This window comes from Ambystoma mexicanum, chromosome 3p (assembly GCF_040938575.1).
Source record: "Ambystoma mexicanum isolate Mex_15411 chromosome 3p, UKY_AmexF1_1, whole genome shotgun sequence".
Taxonomy (NCBI): domain Eukaryota; kingdom Metazoa; phylum Chordata; class Amphibia; order Caudata; family Ambystomatidae; genus Ambystoma; species Ambystoma mexicanum.
This window is the reverse complement of record NC_090925.1, coordinates 744,566,561-744,582,947: the sequence shown is the minus strand read 5'-3', so window position 1 is coordinate 744,582,947 and position 16,387 is coordinate 744,566,561. Positions and strand designations below refer to the sequence as shown.

At 46.0% G+C, this 16,387-nt stretch overlaps 1 protein-coding gene across 2 annotated transcripts in view; it reads right to left on the bottom strand.

The window, feature by feature from the left end:
- LOC138580798 (septin-4-like) overlaps positions 1-16,387 on the bottom strand; it is a 1,149,755-nt gene that overhangs the window by 389,173 nt on the left and 744,195 nt on the right. For both annotated transcript variants that reach the window (XM_069651643.1, XM_069651644.1), the window contains 2 exons: positions 1,118-1,205; positions 149-235 (listed from right to left, as the gene is read on the bottom strand). In XM_069651643.1, the coding sequence (XP_069507744.1) occupies positions 149-235; positions 1,118-1,205 (175 nt within the window). The remainder of the gene's footprint in view (positions 1-148; positions 236-1,117; positions 1,206-16,387) is intronic.

Below are 16,387 nucleotides of genomic sequence, written 5' to 3'. Positions count from 1 at the left end.
AGACATGTGACTAACTCAGCCCTGGTTCTTCAAGGCCTTTGAGGAGACCTAGCTTCCCGGAAAGCATCCTGACATCACTTTAGACCTTTCCGCCATTGGAAACCCAGATGCCCGCCCCACATCACACCCATAACAAATCACAACTCACCTTGGACCTCGAGAATAGTCCGGTCTTTGTACAGGTTAGTATGGAAGAGGCTGTCGACCAGAGTGGACTTCCCCAGGCCAGACTCTCCTGAAATAGGGATAGGAAGAACATCATCATTTTCATGATCATAATCTGAAATATATTTTTAGACAGGGGTGTTGCTAGGTTTGGAAAAGAACCGGGGCTACAATAATGTTGGGACTGGCAAGACTCGGGGCTAGCTAGCCTTTTGGTTGTATTACCTGAACTTCTATCCGGGGCTACAACCAAAAGACCAGGGGCTATAGCCCCTTTAGCCCCCCTTTAGCAACACCTTTGTTTTTAGAACCTTCTAATTGAACCTATTTGGGGGCTCTGAGAGAAGCCAAATAACCTGTACTGGATTAAGTGATCCCTCGGAATTGTCTTTGGTTGGAGGTCCTGGTAAAAGGGAAACCCTGGACTGGATTCCTCTACCACTCGAGGTAAACTTTGGAGGGCTTGTGAGTTAGGAAAGAACCTGCACTGCCTTTTCCAATCTCTTAAAGCAGACTCTTGTGGGCCTGGGTGAAGGGGAAGAGCTTGGACTGGATTGCATGACTTACTGGAGTAGCCTTTGGAGGCTATAGGATGGGAAATGAGATTTGACCTTGGTGTTCTGCATCCTTTCATGGACTGTGTGGACTGAACTTTACTGGCTATTGGGATGCACTCGGGTATGATGGGGGCAGAAGGTGGAAGGAATTGACCTAGAATGTTAATGTTTTTCCACTCCCTTCCCTAGAATAGATTGTTAACTGTCATGGATAGAGCAGATACAGGTGGACTTCTTTTTTCTGTCGCCTGAAATTATTGGATGCCTGATAAAGGGGTTTGTTTCCCCTTGACAGAGGCATTTCTTGGTTCCAGATAACGAAATTAAGATGACATCACCCACCCCAGTTCTTGGGACTTAAACCCTCTTTCACACCAGAGTCCCTCTTAGCTCACCTGCGACCAGGAGGGTAAAGTCAAATCCCTTCTTGACAGATTTTCGGTGCACCTGATTGGGGAGCGTGCAGAATCCAACATAACTGTCCTGGAGAGAGAAAGATATTGTTAGAGCAGAGAAAGATGGCCTATAACTAACCTATAGGAGAGCACCTACTTGGCCATGGAGGGGAAATATTGCCCCCTAGAGACAGCTGACAGGTCTACTTGAACAACAAATGGGGACACAGAGACCATGGGCCAGACCCTGAAGTGAACAGAGCAGACTACACGAGGCTCGCACAAACTGTAAGCAATATAAACATCGGACCACCCAATAGAAGGAAGATATCAGCCCATAGGAGTGAGATGGAAGCAGACTCCAGCTTTCAGCAAAGGGCCGCTATGACAGCACGCTCTCAAGTTTTGCAGAAGTTTGCATGGCCAGGCCCCTTCAGGGAACACTTATTAAGAGAAATATACATCAGGCACATTGTAACATCCAAAACCCTGATCAGAAAGCAATATTGACAGTCCCCCTACCTCCGCCCCCCCCCCCGCCCCCAGCTCTTCGCATATGTGCATACTGCACTCGAAGGTTTCAAGACCCTACTTCTCAGAGAACAGGGTCCCGAACGTCAAGCACACCCGGCAGAATAATTTGCTTGATCTGAAATACTCGGATCAATCTCTCTCTCGCCATCATCTCTCTCGCTGGTTTGATGCTGGCTGGGATAGGTGAGGAGAGCTGACATGCGTTTCATTCCCGTTGTGTGGATGCAGAGAGGACACCCTCAATAAGGCTTCCACTCTGTTCACAGAGTTACTGCTTGCTGGTTTCTTGAACTAATAAAATAGTCATTAAATACCAAGAGGACTAAATTGGTTTGCATATGCACACATTGCGGGCGATTAAAACAAAAGACAGGCATGGAAACATTCATGCACGCACAGATGCTTGCACTAAGCTCGTCGATTGTAATGAAGTAAAACGGTCTGTGAGAAAAGAGCGAGTGGGCTTGATAGTGTGCTCGAGGGAGACGCAGATGCGAAGCCCGAGGTGCGGATGTGTGCAGGTCAGAGGTACCCAGTTCCTGTGTGCCGGTCTGATTCGATGTGTTCGGCCGTGACCCTTGGCAGTGTACTTGTGAATCTGTATGGCATCTGATAGGATTACAACACTCTCTAACTAGGTCAGCTGCTAATTTGGGAGTGCGGTAGAGATGACGAGATGAGATTCACGAAGGCTCAACGGTGCTGTGGCAAATGGTAGGCCTGTGCTTGTCTCTGGGGGATTTGCGTGTGTAGTGGAAGGTGGTGGTAGAGATTAGAGGGGAATTAGCTGGTCCAGGAGAACAGAGGCTCGACGAATGTACATGAGGAGGGCGGAAAACCATAGGGCACCATTCGTGCCAGGGGTAATAGTCACCATCTTGGGATTAAGGCTGTCTGAGACCTGTGGGGTGCTACGGTGCACCATGTGGTGGGGTAGTAAATGGATCTAGGGCATACAGTTTATACAATGGGCCAACATTTAAACTAGGACGCCAAGCAACAAAATACAATGGGGAAGGAAACAATACATCTAGGGCAAACACAGTGAATACTGTGGTGCCACAATTGATCTAGAGCAAAGAGCAAATCCAGTGGGGCAACAATAAGTCTAAGGCAAACAATTAGTAAGCGGGGCACACATCAGTCTAGGTCCCCAAGTAACAAATAACAGTGGGGCACTAATTAATCTCGGGCAAACAGTTAAAACTGTGGGGCCGCAATTCATCTAGAGCAGTCAACACACTGGGGCAACAATTAGTCTAGCGTGAACAATTAGTAAGCGAGGCAAAAGTCAATCTAAGCGGGGCAAAAAATCTATCTAAATTACAGTGGGGGCACTAATTAATCTAGGGCAAACAGCAACGTCTGTGGGGGCCACAATTATTTAAATTAAACAGTTAACACAAGGGGGTTACTAGCTTGGCTACATATCAACTAGAACACTAAGGAGTACAATACAGTAGGACTACAAATAATCCATGACAATCAGTTAATACAATAGGTAGAAATGAATCTAGGACGCCAAGAAGCAAATACAGTGGGACAACAATTCATCTAGGACAAGTAGTTAATGCAATGGGGAAAATAAAGTGCACAACAGACTGACTACCCCTCTCTAGAGATCCTGTGCAGACACAGGTTTAGATACAGAGAGACTGCATACTTATTATACAGACTGAAACACGTTGTAGGGAAAAAACTATTTCGACTGAATCCAATGTAACAAAATCTTTTATCTCTTCAATGTTGTTTTATAAAAACATTTTAAAACACATTGTTAACTTCTACTCAAACTGATCATACCATTCATTCTACTCATACTTTTTACAAAAACGGGGTTCTACAATTTGAATTTTCTTCCAACATATTGGTTGTTTTTGATATGCATGGCATAGGAAAAAACATTTTCTTTCCCTTTTAGGTCGACATATGTTTCGGCCCTTGATGGAGTACCACCGTTGTCTGCGGTGGTCAGAAAAACAACTGTTGGGCCATCTTCAGGACAATCATATTTTCTTAGAAGATTAATTTTGTTCCCCATACACATAAAGTGCCAAATCTAAAACAAAAATTACACATATATTACAGTATTAACAAAGTTTTCCCAGGTTGATGTTCTGAAGGTGATAGCTGGTTTATTTTATTCTAGACAAGGTCACTGTACACACCTGTGATCCGCACCATCTAGTTGGGACCACTGAGTTGGGACTGCTGGGTATGTGATTTATCCAGTGTCCGGGACCCTACATTAGAGGGAACACACACAAATTCGGACCTAGTTAGTTGCCTTGTTTGTCTAATGTTCAGAAGCCCTCCTTTTGGCATCTGGGTGTCTATGTGGGCTGAATGTGAGGGAAGGGTTTAGTCATCCCCTGCACAGCATCTCCTTGGAGACGGAAGTCGCACTTTGTGTCGATTGGCTGAGGTGGTTGTCCTGGCCGGACAACCCCCCTGCTGAGTGATTGACAGCCAGGCTGTGTGAATGGGGGATTTTGGCATAAAAGGCAGGACTCTTGGGCTGGAAGTCAGAGTCGCCACTGGAACTGCAAGAACCGAAGAGAAGCGGAGAAGAAGACGGCTGCTGCAACCCCCGAGTCCCGGTGAAGCCCTGCTGCAGTCCTGAGCTCTCTACCCTTCAACAACAGAGAAGATCCAGTCTGGAGTCTTCTTCCCTTGAGCCTGGTGGGATTAACCAGCTCACCCTCAACAGCCAGAGAATCCTCTTCTTGGTCGAAATCGCTGCACACAGCTGTAGTGGTCCGGATAGCCTTCTGAAGAGCCTCTCCTATTTAAAAGGAGCACACCTTTTATTCTCTGTTGCTTCGCTGCTGCTGGCTTCATCCCTTGGTAGTGCAGCTCGCTGCAGACGTCCTCCTTCTTGTCCCCACGACTGAAGCTCCAGGAACCGCGAGTCTGCAGGAACTACCAGGAACAACTGCCGTGGCACCAGCTTTCTTCAACGAATAAGGTACTGTGTCCGACTTAGAGGAATTGGCGTGAACCCTTATTCCTCACCAAAGGCTTGCCCTTTTCTTCCTTCCCTCTTATAAATGTTGCTTCTCTCTTTGACAATATCCAAGTATGCCTGGCAATCTCGAATCGCAAACTGTTCTAACCGTGTGATCCTCGGCAACGGGACCCCTGTTCCACTTGACACTGGCGCAGGCCTAATGACTTTTATCTACTTGCTAGAAAGTGTCCTCTGATTCTATCTGCCTTGACAAAAGTATTGCCTATGATTTTTATCCCCAATTCTCTTGTGTTAATTCATGTGCTAAGTGTGTTTGACTTCGGTTACATTTCTTCCCGCGGGTATGCTTATCTTTCGTAAGACCGAACTGTCATTACTGTGAAAAAGTGATTGAGTATGAAACCCCAGTAACGTCTTTATTTCACAACACTGGTTTGTCAAATCCTAAGGTACTTACCTTGAATTGTTCTGCACAAGGGGAATTGGTTGTGTGTAGTATATTTGAGGTGTGGTTTTGTTTTACTAGAAGTGAAGTGTTTTGTGAACAGATGGTTAAAAATAAATGTACTTATATTTTTTTAACCAAAAACCTTGAGTCAGTGGCTGCTTGAGTCACAGTAATTGTAGTCCTTTGTGTAATCTCCACTACTGCTCATTTGCTCTTGAGATAAGTCTGGCTGCTCAGCCATTGCTACCACTCTTTCTGTGCAGTACGGGCTTGTACCAAAGGTGAAATTGTATTACCACTTGTAGTTGTGTGCAGTGGTCCCTAAGGGCACTGCATATGATTCTGCCTTACAGCCTGTCATTGTGAAATTCTATCTCTGTTTGAGGAATAGAAATGCAAGTGGGACAGCAGCGGTTCCACTTAAATAAATGCATGACAGGGACAGTTAGGACCCTCTTATGATATGTGCATCCTCCTGAGCCTGTTCCAAACAGGGGGCGTCTTTGCTTTCTGCGCATTTTAAATTGATCCACTTTTTGAATACATGCACATTTAAAATATGCAGAAATACACCCTTATTTGCGTGGAGGTCTTTTGTGTGTATGTATCCTGGAGGTGCACACTGAAATGCCCTTTGTATACAGGGTACATCTTATGCTAAAACATTTTTGGAGAATCTGCCTTGTACTCCTTTCCTGCAGGAGCAACCCGCCCCTCTTCCAACCTCATCCAAGTCTGTTTTGGAGCAATGCAACATTTGCAGTGACAATTTTATTTTGTATAAAACATTATTGCCTGAAAGCGTTTTATTTCTCCTTGCTGTTTGGCACCACTTTTACTATTGCATGTGCAATTGCATTGTTGCACATTTCACTTTCTTATGAACACGTCCTCAACACGACACTAGCTTCTTTAAAACATGTTCTTCGCTCATTAGGTGCAGGCAAACATGTTTACTTTGTGCATAGGATTAATTGAGAACCATCATGTGTGCATGGATGGGCAAAGCACAATTTTGGACCAGCTGACGTTTCTTTGTGCATCTCCCCGAATGTCCACGGGCGTTTGCCTCCTACTCAACTGCACACAAGAACACAGTTCAACTAAGGAAACCAATAAGCTATTGCAATTAAAGTGCCCGATTTTGGGCAGTGGACACACAGAAAGTGAGGTAAAAACACGACAAGCTCCCAGCTAATTTCCAACTCCACCATTCTGAGGGCCCGACCGTGAGCTCTGTGTAAAATAGGAAGAGCTTTGTTCCGTTGTGGAACTATCGCCCGAAATGCTTGAATCAGTACGATTCCCATTTCCTTGTTTCTAGTATTGCCCTGCATCTATTCACTTCCTTTCAGAGCACTTTAAAATGCAAATGTCAAAATCAGCGTCAACTCGCTCAAGCACCGCCGTATGCTTATAAATAACGGAGGCCCACAACAGTAACTTGCTTCAACTCCACTTTATTCATAACTGAGGACTTCCCGTCCTCCAAGGTCTTTTCCCCTTTCCCAAACTCCCTCCCTAGCTCCACTTCTAATATAACGAGGCTGATGTGGAAAATTATACCTCCTCCCTTCTTAAACTAAACAATTTGAATTCAACCCATTTCTTCAATAAATCTTACAGGTTTAAACTTGGCCCATACGGGCTGCCCTTGAATTTGCTGGGCGGGGCTCCTTCTTGGCAGGTAGACTCCAGCACTTCCCACTCCCACTCTTCGTCAGACGCCACTGCGTCCTCCCACATCCTCAACTCCTCTGGGGACAGTGCACCCTGTTCATGCTCTCCTCAGCATTCCTTGAAATAGGATGCATCCGCATGACTGTCTTTCCCTCATTGTCTTTCGACGTGATCATGGTGTCCTTCGTCTGAGTGACTGGACTGTGAACACACCTGGGGCGAACATGGGATCTTCCTTCTGGCATTGGGCCTGCCGGAGCACCTCGCTGTCCCCTATGGTAAGGGCACTGTCTCTCGTGCCCCTCCTGGAATCGGCTGATGCTTTCATTTTGTTCTTCTCCCTCACGTCTTTTTCTCGAAGCCACAGGTCAGAGGCCCCTGGATCAGAACCCTGAGCCTTGCGGGTCCTTATTCTTCTGCCAAACATAAGGTCTGCCTGGTACATTCCTGTGGTGCTGTGAGGCGTGTGACTGTCCCTCAGTAACTGGAAGAGAGCCTGTTCGAATGGTTTTCCTGACACATGAGTGACTTGCAGTGCCCTCTTGATGCGTCCCATAAAATGTTCAACCATGCCATTGGCTTGGCGCCACAGGGGCGTGATCTTCCGGTGCTTGAACCCCATGTACTGTGCAAAGTTGGCGAAGTCTGTGCTGTTAAAGGGTGGGCCGCTGTCTGACTTGATGGTCTTGGGGATGCCAAGAGTATTCGATTCAACGCTGGTATGACCGACGTAGCCTCCATGGAGGGTATGATTTATCCTTTGGGAAATCTCAAGTACTCGTCCAGAACTACCAAGGCGTGAGGACCATCTCAGAGCAGGCCAAAAAAGTCACATGCCACCTCTTTCCAGATACCTTGCGGCAGCAGGGACATCTGCAAGGGACTTGGCTGGTGACAGGGGCCACTATGCAGCAGATGAACAAGTTACTTACCCGTGGTAACGTTCTTTCGACTAGGTGTTCCTCCCACATATTCCTCATCTTTGATAAATCCAAGTCTGCTTGCAGCTTGCTTCGGAATTGTAGAGTGTCGTGCTGCATCGAATCATGGCATTTGTCGGCCTCCGTACTGTCCTCGGCCGGGATGTCGACACTGGTATATGAAGGATGCACAGTGACCATTACCTCAGTTCTAGTTTTTCCCCCTTATTCTGCATGCTTTGCCAAAGATGGAGACCAATCTGACGTTGCAAGAAAGCAAGGTGTTGTAGAGGATGAGCCAAGTACCCCCACCTCAACTGTTGCGCTCCTATTGCCTGTATGTTGGAAACCAGAGCATGTGACGTACACATACCAGTTGAAACTACAAAGGCAACAAGGAATCCTAGAGGCAAGATTCCCATTGAGGAAACCATATTTGCATACAAGGAAATATGATGGTTGTTTAAATGAGATTCCTGAAGAAGCAGAGCAAATGAAGGGTCAGGACGAACGAATGGTGACCAACTCAACAAGTCACCAACCATCGCCAAGTAAACGTCACACAGAGCTGAGCTGACGTACCTAGAAGAGATGCAGAACTCAGAGAATGCAGATATTCTATAAGGCATCAAGAAAGTATCAAGGATAAGTGACATATTGGGATCAAGGTGAAGAAGCTTATGCCACAGAACAAATGAAGACATTAAGCTATGTTACACGGGTACAGATGCAAAAGAAACGCAACCAGATGAAGTAATCTTAAGGCTGGCTTTCTAGTGAATAGATTGCGGCAAGCGCCAATATATATACATGCATAAGGACAAGTACAGGATGGATGTTTCCACTACGCATTATAGCAGTGCTGGACTTTAGCAAGAAGGCAGAGAAAGCCTCATTTCCAGAGTGTCGCAGTTTAAAAGCAAATTAAATTATAAAGTGAATCTCAGCAGACGAGGCTGAACGAGCCAGTGAGGCCAAGGTCTTATCAAACTGGAGTAGACTGACACTGGATACAAATCGTGTGAAAGAACAGAACTCCTGTTCATAAGGCATGAATAAAACAAGGAAGATGTCAGAGGTCTATTAGAAAATAGTATTAAAATGCATTAGAAGCTCGATTCCATGGTCTCTAGTCACATGGAAGCATGAAGTTAGATGAACGAGATGGTAACACTTACGCATGAGGGGAGAGCGTGCTTTCACTCCCTGAATTTCTCAGATCTAAGAACACTCTCAAGGCCGAGCTTCAAAGCCTAATTGACAGTAGACCACTGAGGTGATGATAGATTTATATGCTTATTGGTGGGAAGCAATGGTTAAGGCGAGCTCACCAGCACCTGGGTGGTCAGCCCGCATGCTGCTAGAGGTAGATGGAAAAGTACTGATGGAGGTTAGAGTGCCAACCAATTGTAGAGGACTGCGTAATTAGGGGTCCTATAGTTGTCTAAACCAATGGGACATTGTGTATTTAGTGACGTTCAAAGTGGTCATTTTTAGGGGAGGGCTTAGTTGCCCTACCTGATGTTAAGTAACCAATCACATATTCATACTTGTTTAGACTAGTATGGATCGTATACTTAGATGTTCACTCAGTGCCAATCACCCATACTCATAGGTTTTTGTAGTTTGCCACGTAGGATGACGTTGGTAGTGAAGCAGGTCAACGTCATTGATGAAGAGTTTTGTGTATAAGATCTCTGTTGAGTAAGAGGATCGAGCGAATTCGTTGATTTTCGTTATGCTCCTTGTTTTAGATAATTGATATTAAAACAGTCTTCCTTTTGCCAACTACCTGAGTCGTTTTGATTATTGATGTATGAATAAAAACCTGCATCCCCGTCCATCTCCAGGGTAATTGCTACTCATCTTAAAGGGCTGTGTTACCCAGTTCACTTGGTAGCAGAGAAGACGGTTCCTTTCACTGAATAATTCCAGTCTCTATAGGAGAGCGTGACATGTCAGTGCCTTTGCTATATTCAAGGCAGACACCTGTCAATATATTGGGTCGAGATTTAATGACAAAGTTGAATATGACAATTTCGTTTACTGATGAAGGCATAGTGTGTTCAACACCAGGAATGCATTATTTAAACGTGAGCAAATTTATTATGGCATTTGCGGGACAAATGCCATAATAACGCCTTTAAAACCAGAGGTTTTCCATTATGGAGTACGCATTCTGTTAATATGGCTACCAGGCTTAGTAGGCAGAACTATGAGAATACCTGATGAGTTTTTGTTTAGACAAAAAATACCTATGCTTGAAGAAGAGGGCCAAGTCTTTCCCTTAGAGCTACAAGCAGCCATAGTGCGAGGTGAAATGGCCTTGCTTGATGGGAATGATGATGAGGGCAGACGATGGTGTGCAGTAATTGCCATCGGGGAACGTTACAGATTGACTGACGTCACTGATGACAATCTATATGGAAATCATCCATCTGATGACAAAGTGATATTTGACATGAGCATCACTTATTGGGTGAGAGCAATCAAACGAGAAGTTCCTCAGAAAATGATGTTAGCACAAAACGTCCTGAGTGTTTTGATGAAGATATGGCGAAAGTGCCAGTTTCTTGTGGGCAACATGCCCCTATGACGTAGGCCTTTTCAAGGGGGTTGGAAAAGTAAAGATTAAATTGAAACCAGGAGCAATTTTACCTCAAGCACGACAGTATCCCATGTCTTAAGAGACAGATGAAGGTATTTTTAAGACAATTTCCACCATGATGGATCAGGGTATCTTGGCGACGTCAGAGTCACCATGCAATACTGCGGTGTACCCTATCAAGAAATCTATGGGGGGTCTTGGAGAATAATTCAAGATTTACGCCCGATAAACCAGATTGTAGAAGCCGAGTTCCCTCTAGTTCCTAATCCAGCTACAATCTTATGTAATATACCTGTTGAAGCGCGATATTTCACTGTGATTGATTTGAAAAATGTGTTTTTTTCAATCCCATTGCACAAAGCCTCGCAGGATCTGAAGTCATTTACATTCAGACAGAATAAGTTAAAAAGCACAAGATTACCTCAGGGGTGGTTTGAGGCCCATCGATTTTCAATAGAGTCCTCCAGATGGACTTCAGCAATATTGATTTAGAAAGTGTTGTGTTGCAATACGTAGATGACATTTTAGTTTGCAGCACTTCAGAGGAAGAGTGCAGACACGATTCTGTTCAGCTGATGATTACACTTGCTGACAAAGGATATAAGGTTGACAAAGAGAAGTTACAGTATTGTCAACAAGAGGTGTTGTACATTGGCCAATTGATTTCACATGAAGGAAAGAAGGTTACTCCTAAGAGAGCTCTGGCTATTTTGAAAACCACAAAGCCACACACGATAAAGCACATGCAGAGATTTCTGGGATTATGTAATTATGTCAGAGCATGGGCCTTTGACTACAGTTCATATATAAGGCCTGTATTTCAGGCTTTAAAGAAAGCACAGGTAACGCAGGAAATAATTGTGTGGACTGAGGTAATGGAAGAAGGATTTGATGAGTTGAAAAAAGCAATTTGCACAGCTCCAGTTTTAGGGATTCCAAATTATGCCGAGGAATTCTTTTAGTTTTCGTACACGGATGACACTGTTATGACAGCAGTCCTTACACAAAGAACCACATTGGGGTACAAGCCCCTTCCATATTACAGTGGGATTTTAGACCCAGTTATGAGGGGTCATTTTCCGTGCAAACAATTGCTGGCAGAGTTCTATGATGAAATTCCTAGGATAAAAAAAAGTGGAAACACCACTTTCGGAAGAAAAGATGAACGTACTCTTAACACTAGCTTGTCCTTAAAAAAGGACCTAAAAGGTCGTTTTGAAGATAAAACCTTCAGTTTGCTTACCTGTCGGGCAGACGCAATAGTAACAAGAAAGCAGTCTTAAGTGTTAGCATCCTCAAAGGACACAAGTGTAATGGCTCGAAAGGAGCCCCCATAAGGCACTTTACCACTAAGTTCAAGTCCCATGTTGGTACGATAAGAGGAGTAAGTGGAAACAAATGCGTTAGTCCTTTTAGAATTGTATGACAATCAGCACTAAGTTTAAAGTATGATCTCTCATCAGATCTTTTAAAAATTGCAAGTGCTTCTAAGTAGCCTTTGACTGTAGTCACTTGTAAACCTGAATGGGTCAAATGGAGCAAGGAATAAAGAACTGTGGGAAGTTTGCATGTGAAAGGATCTACTTTCTTTTCCCTGTACCAGCTGCAAAAGCAACACCTCCATCATGTCTTCCGGGAGGTCCTAACCTTATATCTCACCGTCTCAGACACCAGGCGTGAAGATTGAGAGTCCCAATCTCTGCGTGAAGAATGCAACCTCCCTTTGCGAGAGTAAGTCCTCTCTTAGGGGAAGACGAATTGGACGGCTGATGGCCATTTCCAGACAGTCCGTGTACCACGTTCTCCTGGGCCAATCCGGAGCAATGAGCATCATGGTTTTCCCAGACTTCATCAACCTCCTGATGACATGAGGAATGACGGGGTCTGGTGGAAACACGTGCAGAAGTGGGAACTCCCAGTCCACCACGAACGAGTCCCCTAGAGTTTGAAATTCCCTGGAGCAGAACGGTTCGTACTTCTAGTTGACACTGGTCGAGAAACAGATCCCCTTGAGGGGTACCCCAACGGGCAAAACTCTCCAGAAAGACTTCCTGAGCTAACTCCCACTCGAGGGAGATCATGCTTTGCCTGCTCAGAGCATCCGGCACCGTGTTTTCTTCTCCGGCTAGATGAACTGCCGGAAGAGAGATTTCTTCTCTCAGTGCCCAGAACCAGAGCTGCAATGCCTCTCTACACAGGGACAGAAGCTGTCAACAGGACATCGCAACTGTCACTCTACCTCTTCCCGCTATGCCGTACTAAACCACTCCCACACTCTTACCTTTCAGATCTGCCAGAGCGCCAGGGGACCACTCCGGTGGTGATAGTGCGCGGTACAAACGATCTTTAACATTAACATTACACCCCCTCTTGTTGAGGTAGTGCATGGCCACTGTATTGTCCGTCCTTATCAGAACACTCCTTCCCCGTATTGAGGGTAGGAAGGCCATCAACGCCAGTCTGATTACCCTCAGTTCCATAAGGTTGATATGGAGTCTGGACTCCGACTGAAACCAGTGTCTGCTGACTGAAAGATCTGTCATGTGCGCTCCCAAACCTGTGAGAGAGGCGTCTGTCACAACTGTCATCTCGGCCATGGTTGACAAAAGGGTTCCCCTCTCATTATGTTCTCTCGGCAGGCCCACCACAGGAGATTCTGGCCAACCTTTGTCAGGATCTGGAGGAGGTCCGTCATTCTGGTGGCGAATTGAGACCACTGGGATCTGAGGGCCCACTGAAGGGCCCTCATTCTGAGAGAGGCTTCTGGCACCAGAAAAATGCAGGATACCATGAGGCCGAGCAACCTTAGGCAGTCGAAGGCCGAGAGATGTTGGGCACTCTGACATTTTCAGGACCGTCTATGAGAGATGCTAAGCCCTTAACTCGGGTGGCGAGGCTTTTCCTGAGGCTGAATCCAGGACTGCTCCAATACTTTGAATCTTCTGTGATGCGGTCAAGTGGGACTTCTTGAAGTTCAGGGAGAAGCCCAGCCCGTGGAGGAAATGGCAAGTCCGACTGAGATGACTCTGAGACTGCTCCAGAGAACAAGCCGTGATCAACCAGTCGTTTAGGTAAGAGTAGATGTGAATCCCCTCTCTTATTAGACTTGCTGCCACCACTGCCATAAGCTTGGTGAAGACCCTCGGGCAGAGGTGAGCCCGAATGGCAGAACCCAAAACTGATCATGAGAACCGACAACCACGAACCTCAGGCACTGATCTATGGGCACATGAAAGTAAGCATCCTGAATATCCAATGACAACAACCAATCCTGGAGTTGAAGGGCCTGAAGGATCTGCGAAAGAGTTACCATCTTGAACTTGTCCTTCCTGAGGAACGTGTTCAAGCATCTCAAGTCCAACATGGGTCGCACTCCTCCATCCTTCTTGAGAATGAGAAAATAGGGAGAGTACCAACCGTGCTTTTTCTCTGCTGCAGGTACCAGCTCTATTGTACCTTACTCCAAAAGGATGAGAATCTCCAATGAAGATCGGACTCTTGGGGTTTCTTTAATACACCCATGCATCTGAAGTTATGCCTTGCCAACTGCGGAGATGTTGTGACAGTCTGCCTCCTACCACTGATTTGTGGGTGAGGGAGTAAACAGGATTGTGTTGCTCCAGCTGCAGCCGAAGGCAATTCAGCGGGTGTTGCGCAGGAATTTCTACCCCTCTGGCTCTATGAGGTGACATTCTCTGACCCCATTCAGAGTACTTCCCTCGTCCTCTTGAAATGGAAGAGGAGAAGCAAAAAGGACATCCTCTCCACCCTTGTCCTGAAAGTTGAACAAGTTGTCTTATTGTCGCCCCAAGAGATTTAGCTGCTGCTCTTGAATCTTGCAGTTTCTCTAAGCTGTTGTCAGCTTTCTCACCAAATAATTGAGTCCCATCAGTGTTTCAACAAGATTCTGCATTTTTTATTCCTGTGAAATAAGCTTTTCTGGTACATTGGGTGTCCCAAATTCATAACCAAATGGAGCTTGGTCCTCTTCTTCCTCTACCTCAAAGATAGACCCCATGGATTTAAAGAAATCCAGTCTAGGCAAAGGTTTATATGATTTTGTCGAGTCAGTCGAGGTCTTTACAGGTTTTGAAGGTACTGATGGCGCTGATGGTGTCGAGGGTTTCAGCGACTTTGACGAAGCGGTTGGTGAATGCCTTGATGGCTTTAATTTAAGTAAATGCCTAGACGGTTCGGGTGAATCTCTCAATGGCTTCGACAGCTTAGGAGAAAGCCCCGAGATCGGAGTTGAAGACCCTGAACCTTTGGCCTTCGAGGAGGAAGATGGTGATTTCACCTTGTGCGTCGAGGCAGGCTCCTTCGACTTGTGTCGAGGAACCTCTCTTCCCAGGCTCTTTGGTGCACGGAAAGGAGACACATCCGACTCCCTTCTGGTTTTTTGAGACGCGGAGGGGTGGCTAGGCTTCTTGGACTCTTTGAGAGGGGCAATCAGAGGGGCAGCACTGTTAAATATGTCGAGCATTTTCAGGCGGAAATCTTCTCATTCTGCAGGAGTCGAAGACTATTTCGGAAAGGGGACTGTGTCGAGAGAGGAGGAAGAACTCAACGAAGACCTGTAGCGTGGTAATGGTACTGTGCATGCTTCATATACTAGTGTCGTTTCACGGCCGAGAACAGTACAGAGGCCGAAGGCCATGACTCGACGACGCACAACACTCGACTCGACTCAGTGAAAAAGAATTCTGAAGCAAGCTGCAAGCAGACTTGGATGTATCAAAGATGAGGAATATGTGGCAGAACACAACCCATTTGAAGGAGCAGTTCCTCAGTGTTTCTTCAACCTTGTTGTCTAGACCTGAGAACCATATTTTCTGTCGGAGGAATTTCTTGGTGGAGGCCACCCCCCCGATCACCCTTGTGTACCAGGTCCACGACCTGCTGGCGCAAAGACTTGGGCAGGACAATCTTGCACCCTTTCATCACAACGTGCTCCTCCGTAACTGTGAGTTCGTCCTGCACAAGGGTCATGAGGCTGGGTCAAGATGTTGCCATTTCTTTGATGTGTTTCAGCTTGCCTTTGGTGATACAGTGCGCAGTGATGACGAGTGCCGCGTCTGCTGTCGACTCCTGCTGGAGTGTCTGCCATGCAACAGGGAAAGGCTTCATCTGATGAATGACATATTGTATATAGGCATTGGCAATGGAGTGTTCTGGCTGGGTGGAGCTTGTGGGGTGACGAGATAAGTAGTCTGCAGGGTTTTTGTCTTTCCTCGGCCTGTGGCAGATCGTACATTTGTAGTCTTCAAGCAGGAGTCCCCACCTTGCTATACGACGTAGCATACTACCCTTCGTATTCCTGTGGATGGTGAGAAGTGCCTCGTGATCTGTGGCAATCCTGAATGCCTTTCCGAAATAAGAAGCAGTGAAAGTACTCACATGCCAATACCATGGCCAAACTCTTGTTCTCTGCTCGTGAGTATTTCTGTTTTTTAGACAACACGACTTGTTTGATGTGTGGGGTCCTCTTGTCATATTGTGCCACAACGCCGCCCAAGCCCACTGGGCAGGCATCCACTGTCACCTCTGTCTCCTTGGAGGAGCGGAAGTAGGTCATGCCGGTGGCATAAGCAATATTTGCCCGGATCATCTCAAAGCTCCTCTCGCATTCAGGGGTCCAGATGAACTCTTGCTTGCCTATTGTAAGCTCTGGGAGGGGGGCGCTCACCGTTGCGTAGTGAGCAGTAACTAGCTAGGCCAAGAAATGACCTTAGATCGGACACGTTTGTTGGGGCCGGGGGCCCCATTGAGAGCTGCGACCTGGATCTGTGCGCATTCCCTGTTCAGAAAATGTATGGCCGGAAAACGTCAGTGTTCTCTTCCTAAATTCACATTTGTCTTTATTGAGGGTCACCCTGGCTGCCTCTAAAGCCAGGCAAACACGATGCAGCGTGTCATGTTCCTTTGTTGACTTGCCAAATACCAAAATGTCATCGCTATAATTGAGGCAGTTGGGTATGTGCTTGATGACTTGGTGTATCTCTTCCTGGAATATCTCAGCTGTGGATGATATCCCAAAGTTCAGTCTTTTGTAGCGGTGTAACCCCATATGAGTCACAAAAGTAGTGATATAGCATGACTTCGGGGCGAG